Genomic DNA, 9405 nt, shown 5'->3' with positions numbered 1-9405 from the left:
TGCGACGGCAATTTCCAAGATGGCGGACTCCGAGTCGGCCGTATTTCGGGCTCGATTTAACGCTGCTTGCGAAGCAATGCGTCGTTTCCTCGGCACTGTACGGCGCTCGTTGACAGCTTCGTCGATGCTTCTGCAAAATGATGCCCTGGGTCGTGTCCGTTTGACGTTTCCGCAGGATTTATGCAATGTTTGTTATCGAGCGGCTGGTCGGGAGGTGCGTTCGGAGGTGCGGCTTAGTAGCCCGGTTGGGCGCGACGTTTCATTGGCTGATGCAACTGGGCCGGTCCAGCGGAAAGGCAGCTTCTCGTTGGGACTTTCCGTTGGATCGCTCCATGTACGTGAAATCAGGGGGTCTATTACGTACGGCAAATTGAGCGAAAATGTGAAAAGTGAGGAGCTCACGGTATTGCGGAACGTTTCTGGTGGTGAAAATGTGGGGCCAATCATATGAACTGGCTAGGCAGGGATTTTTAAGCGAAATGGTGAAGCATACAAGAAAAGATAGAAAAATAAACGTGAACGCCATCTTCCACGGATTGTGACTCCGAAATTCAAAATGGAAAACATCCTGGGTGTTTTGACTTTTGGCAACAATCGTATTCGGGGATGTAATAATAACCTTATTAGAAGAAGAAGGGAATTACATGGTGCCTCAGACCCATTTTCGTCAGAAGAAAGATAATTTACTATGATTTTGTCCTTGGCTAATTTGGAGTTATATCGATGTTAACCTCGTTTTAATCGTCTTAGCTCGCCTTAGAAATTGCATGCGGCGCCATCTTAACTCCGAACGCGGTACTATGTATTGTGCGCGAAATTCAAAAATAGATCTCGCACTTTATCAGATATTCATTTAAAATGATTTGCGTTTTTGGAGGGGAATGTTCAGCGAAATGTTTGCAATTACTGAATGGAATTCAAGTAGATATAGCATAAATTATTACGCTTCGAAAGTTCCACTTTAGTTTCGACTTTTTATATCTACTTTCGATTTCCAATGTTCTTGACGGCTCGTTACAAAATTGTTGAAAGTTGTAAGCTGGCAATTGAAAGAAAGATGCCATTCGCATGGCGATGGCCACTTTCTAAATGTTCGGAACTTTTCCACGTGAACTCTTTCTTCGGAATATCGGATAACGGTATCGGTGGAGAAAGTAAGAGTTCGGCAAGGCTTTACGGAAAACAATTTATTACAAGTTCGCCATGCCTAAGTTCGGCCTAAAGTCTCAGTGCGCATGCGCATGCAAGTGTGAAAAGAGTTAGAAAATTTCTCGGTAACATAAAATCGGAGAAGGTAACCGCGAAACATATCGTAAGTTATCGAGAATTTATGAGAACATTCATTTTTGTATTTACATACTTGAGGTTTCTTCATTTAAGTGACATTTCTTTTTAATGCACTTCGATGTTCAAGTTAAATTGTAATAAATATTATTAAAAACTGTTAATCAGAGTTTTTTTCACTTTCGGTAACGTAATTTTACTGTAATTCATTTTGGCATTAAAATAAGCAATGATCAAGTATGTAAATTTATATGGGCATTTTTATGTGCGTGAGAAATACACCATGAATCTACTTTTCCATTTTTATTATTTATATTTACACGTGATTTCACAAATGTCTAATCACAACTCGTTCGTTTTTGTTGAGACTCTTCGATTTCGAAGATCTTCCTTTTCATATGAAGTTTTCGATTTCAAAGAACTTCCCTTTTCATATGAAGTTTTCGATTTCGAAGAACTTCCCTTTCATATGAAATTTTCGATTTCGAAGAACTTCCCTTTCATATGAAGTTTTCGATTTCGAAGAACTTCCCTTTCATATGAAATTCTTGATTTCGAATAACTTCCCTTTCGTATGAACTTTCCGATTTCGAAGAACTTCCCTTTCATATGAAATTTTCGATTTCGAAGAACTTCCCTTTCATATGAAATTTTCGATTTAGAAGAACTTCCATCTCATATGAAGTTTTTAATTTTGAAGAACTTCCCTTTCATATGAACTCTTTAATTTCGAAGAACTTCCCTTTCATATGAACACTTCAATTTCGAAGAACTTTCTTTTCATATGATGTTTTCCGATTTCGGCGCAGGTTCCATCAGGATGACTCTGGAGGCAACTTTCACGGTATCGTTCTTCGATTGATCGAGGAATTTGTCGGCGATAACGGCTTTCTGGGGGAAAAAAAAGAAGCATTTCATTATCAAGGATTTACGCGTGACAAGTAAATAGTGAAAATCAAGAGGCATGTTCTATTCGCGATGCCTTGAACCCGGAAACGGGACGCGTCGAAAAGTGAGAGGATCCGAGATGAACGCCCGGAGTATATATACATATACCCGAAGTATATATACATATATATACGGTACATTAATAAATACACCGACCTACTTGTATCACGGTCGAGTGAAATGAAAATAGAAAGACGAAACCGGGGCCACTGGATTGCTAATAAGAAACTCTGGAGAACGATACTTGCCTCTCCCAACTCGAACGATACACGCGGAAGAGCGTATCTCATCGTCGCTCAAAATCCAAATATAAAAAAAAAAATTAAACTAAGCAAAGATGTCTTTACCGCAATTACTCGAAGTAAAGGTAGTCTGATACCTCCCAGGAAAACGATATACCCAGAAGAGCGTATTTTATCGATCAAAATACAACAATTACAAAATTAAACTAATAAAAGATGTCTTTACCACAATTATTCGAAATAAAGGTAGTCTGATACCTCCCAGGAAAACGATACTCCCAGAAGAGCGTATTTTGTCGATCAAGATACAACAATTACAAAATTAAATTAACCGAAGATGTCTTTACCACAATTATTCGAAATAAAGGTAGTCTGATACTTCCCAGGACGACGACGAATGCATTATGCGGCTTATTTCGAGGCTTATTTACAGTCAAATGAATAAATAATATAAATCGATTTGATATTTTGCAGCAAAGCGTCTTCTCGAAACCGTTACATACAACGCCCGTTCGAAAATAATTTCGTTCTATTCCCGGAAAATACAAATAAAAATAATTCGATATACTCTCACTTTCCAACTAGAAAAAAAAAAAAAGGTTTCCGAAGAATTCGAATGAAAAGAGAAGTTTCTTAAATACCCTGTATTCTTTAAATATTAAAAAATCATGTGGAAAACCGTTGGATACGTTGCGCTTTCCCCGTGAAACCCGCGGAAGGTTTCACTCGATGTTAATAACGCGACGGCCAGTTAATTAAGTAGTAGAATAGTAGAAGAGTACACGCATCGGTGAGCAGCTTAGACTCGGGTAGCCTAGTTTCAGAAACGGCAGGCTACACGTACACCTTGTAAGTGTGTCAAAGAAAGAGCTGCCAGTACTGGGTGTGCTGTATCTCCCGCGCGGGGAAGCGGGAGTCGGCGGAGTGGGGGAAAGCACTAGCCCTGACATTGCGCGCGCACGTGCATCCGCCGAAGCATCGATCGCGGACGACATCGGAAACCTCCGAATTTCCCTGCACTTCCTTTACACAGTGAGTCCCTTCGTTCCCTGTAAATTTTCTTCCGTTAAAGTTCACCCTACAAGTCACATTTTTTTTCCCGCCTTTTCCGCGTTCGGTTATTTTGAAAATTCCGGCTAATCGTTGTCGCCGATGTATCGGAGGGTCACGTGACTATCCGCGCCCTCCCATTGGTCGACCGTCAGTGGTCGGGACTGGTCAGTAGCGATCCACTTGACAATCCCTCGACACCTGGCAGGGAGTTTGACAGCGGGACCCGAAACGAACGAATGTCATCGTCAGGTGAGTTTTTATTCCGATTAGATAGGATTAAGATAGTGGTTTTTGATACGTGACGAGATGTCAGGATAAATCGGTGCAAATCGGACTGTGCAAGTTTGACTAATGCGGAGATATTGAAAATGTTGGTGTAACTGTGCAGATTAAAAATCGCTATTATTTATCGTTACGACATCTTTGGAAATACTAATTTCGTGAAACGTGAGCTCAACAAAATCAGAGATCAATTTTTAATTAGTTTATAAAAAATTTAATTCCACGGGCGTCAATATTCATCCATCTTGGAGAAAAGTTTCATATTCACTCCTCAGTTGTCACTTTCATATCACCTTAAGCTCTTTCGAAATGCTAATTTAGTGAAACGTGAGCTCAACAAAATCAGAGATCAATTTTCAATTTGTTTATAAAAAAATTTAATTTCACGGGCTTCAATATTCATCCACCTCGGAGAAAAGTTTCATATTCACTCCTCAGTTGTCACTTTCATATCACCTTAAGCTCTTTCGAAATGCTAATTTAGGGAAACGTGAGCTCAACAAAATCGGGGATCAATTTTTAATTAGTTTATAAAAAATTTAATTCCACGGTCGTCAATATTCATCCACCTCGGAGAAAAGTTTTATATTCACTCTTCAGATGTCACTTTCATATCACCTTAAGCTCTTTCGAAATGCTAATTTAGGGAAACGTGAGCTGAAAAAAATCGGGGATCACGTTCTGCTCGCGTCGAACGAGGGGTCAACATGCTGAAAAGTGATTCCATTCACGTGTCGAGTGATAACGGACTACTGCGCGCGGAAGGCCATCCTTCGTTATCAGAGCTGTTGAGCAGAGAGAGCACGCGCAAGTGAAATTAGTCCGGCCAGGAAGCGATACAGTGTTCATCGTTTAATCGCCAATTGGCAGTCTTGGCACTTGTCGCGACAATTGACCTACGTCGGATAAAATTCCAGAAAGTCATAACCGAGGGAATAAAAAGCGGGCGAAAAGGGAAATTAGTGCAAGTGAAATTAGTACAGGTGAGTGATATTGTTCGTCTAGTCAATTCTTTGCACTTATAGTGACAATTGACCGTGGTTGGATAAAATTCTAAAAAGTCATTACCGAAGGATTAAAAACCGGGTGAAAAGGGAAATTAGTGCAAGTGAAATTAGTACAGGTGAGCGATATTGTTCGTCTAGTCAATACATGTTCTTTGCACTTATAGTGACAATTGACCGTGGTCGGATAAAATTCCAAAAAGGCATAAACGAGGGATAAAAAACCGGGTGAAAAGGGGAAAGACGGGAAATTAGTGCAAGTGAAATTAGTTCAGGTGAGCGATATTGTTCGTCTTGTCAATACATGTTCTTTGCACTTATAGTGATAATTGGCCGTGGTTCGATAAAATTCCAAAAAGGCATAAACGAGGGAATAAAAAGTGTGTGAAAAGGGAAAATATGGGAAATTAGTGCAAGTGAAATTAGTTCTGGTGAGCGATATTGTTCGTCTAGTCAATATATAATCTTTGCACTTATAGTGACTATTGACCGTGGTCGGATAAAATTCCGGCGTAAGTCGTAATTGAAGGAATTAAAAGCAAATGGAATTAGTTCAGTCGGGAAGCTCGTATAATGCTCTTTAGTCGTTAATTGACACTATTTGAACTTATCGTTGTGGTTGACCGCGGACGAATAAAATCCGAAGAAAAATGTTATTTAAAGAAACAGAAAGTAAATAGGGCAGGATGGAAAAATTAATTAAAAACAGTGCAAAGTACTAGCTTCAGCGGTTGACCATGAACAAAGGAGGAGAAAATAATGAAAGAATCGATTCTAGAATGGCTTCGACTTGCTGGGAGAAGATCGCCGCGGTTGAATAAAAATTGGAAGTAAATAAATATCAGGGATAAATAACATAAAAATAGTGCAAAGTCCTCATCCTAGCGGTTGACCATGAACAAAGGAGGAGAAAATAATGAAACAATCGATTCCAAAATGGCTTTGACTTGCTGGAAGAAGATCGCCGCGGTTGAATAAAAATTGGTAGTAAATAAATATCCTAGATAAATAACATAAAAATAGTGCAAAGTCCTCGTCCTAGCGGTTGACCATGGTCGAACAAAGTTTATAAGGATAAGACGAGCAAAGGGGGAGAAAATAATGAAACAAACGATTCCAGAATGGCTTTGAGTTGCTGGGAGAAGATCGCCCTGGTGGTGGTCGCCGCGGTTGGGCTGAGGATCACCATCAGGCTGAGTCTTCTGGTCTGGAAGAAGCTTGTGGCCCCGACTTTGGGTCTGGGTCTGGACCTGACCAGCCAGGGGAAATGGGCAGTGGTCACGGGGGCCACCGATGGACTCGGCAAGGCCTTCGTCAGGGCTCTGGCCGGCAAAGGACTCGACGTCGTCCTGGTCTCCAGGTCCATGGACAGGCTGAAGAGTGCCGCGGCAGAGATCAAACAGGAGTTCGGGGTGGAGACCAAAGTCGTGGAGGCTGATCTGACCGAAGGTCAGCCCGTCTACGCGAAGATCGGCAAAGCCATCGAGGATTTGGAGGTGAGTGTTTCTGGATTCATGACGAAGAATCGGGAAAGGCTGATATGGTTTTATCACGTCGCTGTGACCATAATCTTACCGTATATTTTTCTATAATTGTACTTCACTATTTTTATAACAACTGGGAAGAACATCATACATACATTTTTGTATGGTTGGCCATGGACTGTTGACTATTGCTCATCAACTGGGAATTTAGTTGGGAATGGACTGTTGGATAACGACAATTGACCATTGGCTATTGTTCAATGATTGGGGATCGTTAATATGAAAATTCAGATAATCAATGTTGCACTTTTGGGATTTTTAGATCACCGGTATAAAGAGCGATACCGGAGCAAGCTTTGATTTTGAGTATTGGTTATCAATGATTGAAAATTGATAATTGACTGTTGACCATTAATTGAGACCTGGAAATTTAGACAATGCCGCATCTTTGGGTCTCTAAGTCGCCGTTTTGGTTTGCAATGCCGGAGCCAGCAATAAAAATGTTGACTATTAATTAAATGTCGACCACTTATTATCTATTTTTTACCATTGATAATTGAAACTTCATATAAAAATGTAGACAATTAACGTCATATTTTCGGGATCTATAAGTCGCCGTTTTAATGAACAATGCCGGAGCGAGCAATAAAAATGTTGACTATTGACTAACTATTGAATGACTTTCGACCATTGATAATTGAAACTGCACATAAAAATTAACCTCATATTTAATTATTAACGTCATATTTTTGGGATGTATAGGTCGCCGTTTTAGTGAACAACGCCGGAGCCAGCTATGACCATCCGGAATTGTTCGTCGACGTCCCCGAAGAGACGTTGGCCCGAATTTTGCAACTGAACGTCGCAGGAGTGACCGGCGTGGCACGAGCCGTTCTACCAGGGATGATGGAACGAAGAAAAGGAGTCGTTATCAATATCAGCTCGGCTGCCGCTGCCATGCCAAGTCCGTATCTTTCGGTCTACGCTGCCAGTAAGGCTTACGTTGACAAGCTGAGCGCGGATTTGGCAGCGGAAGCTGCCCCAAGAGGTGTCACCGTCCAGTGTGTCCTTCCGGGGCCGGTTGCCACGAAGATGTCGAAGATCAAGTAAGAATGATGCCATTTTTATCATGTCTTCATAAAAAATCAAATGCGTCTTGATGAACATAAATAATTGGACTTTGAGTTTAAACTTTGAGGAGTAAGAAATGAAACCGCGCTCGCGGAATTGCGGAGATTGGAATTTTTATTTTATTAATGAATTAGTTATTAATGCAATGATTTTCGTTCAAAGATCAAGTGAGAAAGATGCCATTTTTATCATGTCTTCATAAAAAATCAAATGCGTTCCGATGGACATAAATAATTGGAATTAGACATTAAATTTTGAGAAATGAAAAGGGAAATTGCGGTCGCGGAATTGCGGAGATTGGAATTTTTATTAGTTATTAACGCAATGATTTTCGTTTGAAGATCACGTGAGAGAGATGTCATTTTTATCATGTCTTCATAAAAAATCAAATGCGTTCTGATGAACATTAATAATTGGAATTAGACATTAAATATTGAGAAATGAAAAGGGAAATTGCGGTCGCGGAATTGCTGAGATTGGAATTTTTATTAGTTATTAATGCAATGATTGTCGTTCGAAGATGAAGTGAGAACGATGCCATTTTTATCATGTCTTCATAAAAAATCAAATGCGTTTCGATGAACATAAATAATTGGAATTTGAAATTAAACTTTGAGAAATGAAAAGGGAAATTGCGGTCGCGGAATTGCTGAGATTGTAATTTTTATTAGTTATTAATGCAATGATTTTCGTTCGAAGATGAAGTGAGAACGGTGCCGTTTTTATGATGTCTTCATAAAAAATTAAAAAATCAAAATAAATGTAAAAAGTTATTGCAAAATTGTAATTGACAATTTTTATCCGTGTGGTTCCTTCGTGAAATATTACTGTACGTTGAAAATATAGCAACGTAGGCTCGACACAATTTTCTTATTAAAGAAATTCACCGTAAATTGTGGAAAACCTCTTCTTATGAACAAACGATTTTTCGATTAAGGTGATGTGAAAGTGGCATCGAAGAGGTTTTGTTTATAAAACTTTTCTCCCACCTCGATTTACCGAATAGTTTGAAACTTCAAAACGTGAATAGGGAGACTATAAGGAAGGTCCTGAAACTCATGAAATTTCAATTCTTTTCAAATTTGTTTATAGGTATTTTAAAAATGGTTTATAAAAAATGAAATTTCCCGAGTTTCAGGACCTACCTTAGCGTCTCTATATTCACGTTTTAAAGTATGAAACGATTTGAGACACCCAGGACGTAGAAAAGCTTTATGAACTATTGAGCTTTCCGATGCCACTTTGACATCCCCTTAAGTGGATAAAGATTTGAATCGTTTGTTAATATGATTTTTGTTTTAGGCGGCCCACGTGGATGGCACCGAGTGCGGACACATTCGTGGAGTCCTCCTTAAGGACGGTGGGAATCGAGTCCAGGACGACAGGATACCCTCCACACTGTCTGATAGTCGGCTTTGTTAATGCACTGAGATGCATTTGCGAGAAGGGTGCCCTCTGGCTGGTGTCCAGAACAATGCTGAACATTCGAGGCCGAGCCTTGAGGAAGAAGACTAAGAGCGAGGCCAATATCAAGAACATCCCCGAGCGAGAGGGCGTCTCGAGTTGATCTCAAAATTATTTTTATTTACCCCCACGGGTACTCTCTGTGTATCTACGGTTATTATTAAGTCTGTTTGTTGTTTTCCTAAGGAATAAAAAAAGGAATTGTTGTCGCGAGACGCCTCGAATTTCTTTTAGATTGGCTTCCACTTTAAGGGGACATTAAAGTGGCATATGAAGAATCAATAGTTCATGAAACTTTTCTCCATACTGGGGATGCTGAATCCTTTGAAAAGTTACAACGTCAACGTGGAGGCTGTAAGGAAAGTTCTGACACTTGTGAAATGTCATTTTTTATTACTAATTTTGCAAAATATTTATGAACAAATTTGAAATAAAATTGAAACCTTAGGTGTTTCGGGGCCTTCCTTTAGGTCTCCATATTCATAGTGTACTGTTTGAAAGAATTAGGTAAAC

The 9405-nt window shown here is 39.7% G+C and overlaps 1 protein-coding gene and 1 long non-coding RNA gene across 4 annotated transcripts; one reads left to right on the top strand and one right to left on the bottom strand.

Annotated features, from left to right (window-relative positions):
* Positions 1-1572: 1572 nt before the first annotated feature.
* LOC111674437 lies at positions 1573-3292 on the bottom strand. The gene is made up of 2 exons (XR_002762448.1): positions 3116-3292; positions 1573-2175 (listed from the first exon to the last, which is right to left on the bottom strand). It is a non-coding gene; the product is annotated as an uncharacterized LOC111674437 (long non-coding RNA).
* Positions 3293-3460: 168 nt separating this feature from the next.
* LOC105696185 (very-long-chain 3-oxoacyl-CoA reductase) lies at positions 3461-9107 on the top strand. Of its 3 annotated transcripts, XM_012418441.1 has the most exons (5): positions 3461-3776; positions 4456-4792; positions 5934-6309; positions 7060-7403; positions 8731-9107. In XM_012418441.1, exons 3-5 carry the CDS (start codon positions 5935-5937, stop codon positions 8993-8995), a joined length of 984 nt encoding a protein of 327 aa, XP_012273864.1. In that variant the 5' UTR covers positions 3461-3776; positions 4456-4792; position 5934; the 3' UTR covers positions 8996-9107. The 3 variants fall into 3 exon arrangements, with proteins under 3 accessions (XP_012273864.1, XP_012273856.1, XP_012273872.1); XM_012418433.1 differs by lacking the exon at positions 4456-4792 and having other exon boundaries at positions 3462-3776; XM_012418449.2 differs by lacking the exons at positions 3461-3776; positions 4456-4792 and adding an exon at positions 4834-4932.
* Positions 9108-9405: the final 298 nt, after the last annotated feature.

This window comes from Orussus abietinus, unplaced genomic scaffold, assembly GCF_000612105.2.
Source record: "Orussus abietinus isolate OABI.00-Male unplaced genomic scaffold, Oabi_2.0 scaffold128, whole genome shotgun sequence".
NCBI lineage: Eukaryota > Metazoa > Arthropoda > Insecta > Hymenoptera > Orussidae > Orussus > Orussus abietinus.
Note: the sequence above shows the minus strand (reverse complement) of the source record. Positions and strands in the feature narration are given on the sequence as shown.

Excerpts from the sequence above, each read along its gene's own strand:
- LOC105696185 (XM_012418441.1), top strand. The coding sequence starts at position 5,935 with ATGGCTTTGAGTTGCTGGGAGAAGATCGCCCTGGTGGTGGTCGCCGCG. Across the intron at positions 6,310-7,059 it reads AAGCCATCGAGGATTTGGAG|GTCGCCGTTTTAGTGAACAA; the intron begins GTGAGTGTTTCT and ends TGGGATGTATAG. Across the intron at positions 7,404-8,730 it reads ACGAAGATGTCGAAGATCAA|GCGGCCCACGTGGATGGCAC; the intron begins GTAAGAATGATG and ends TTTTTGTTTTAG.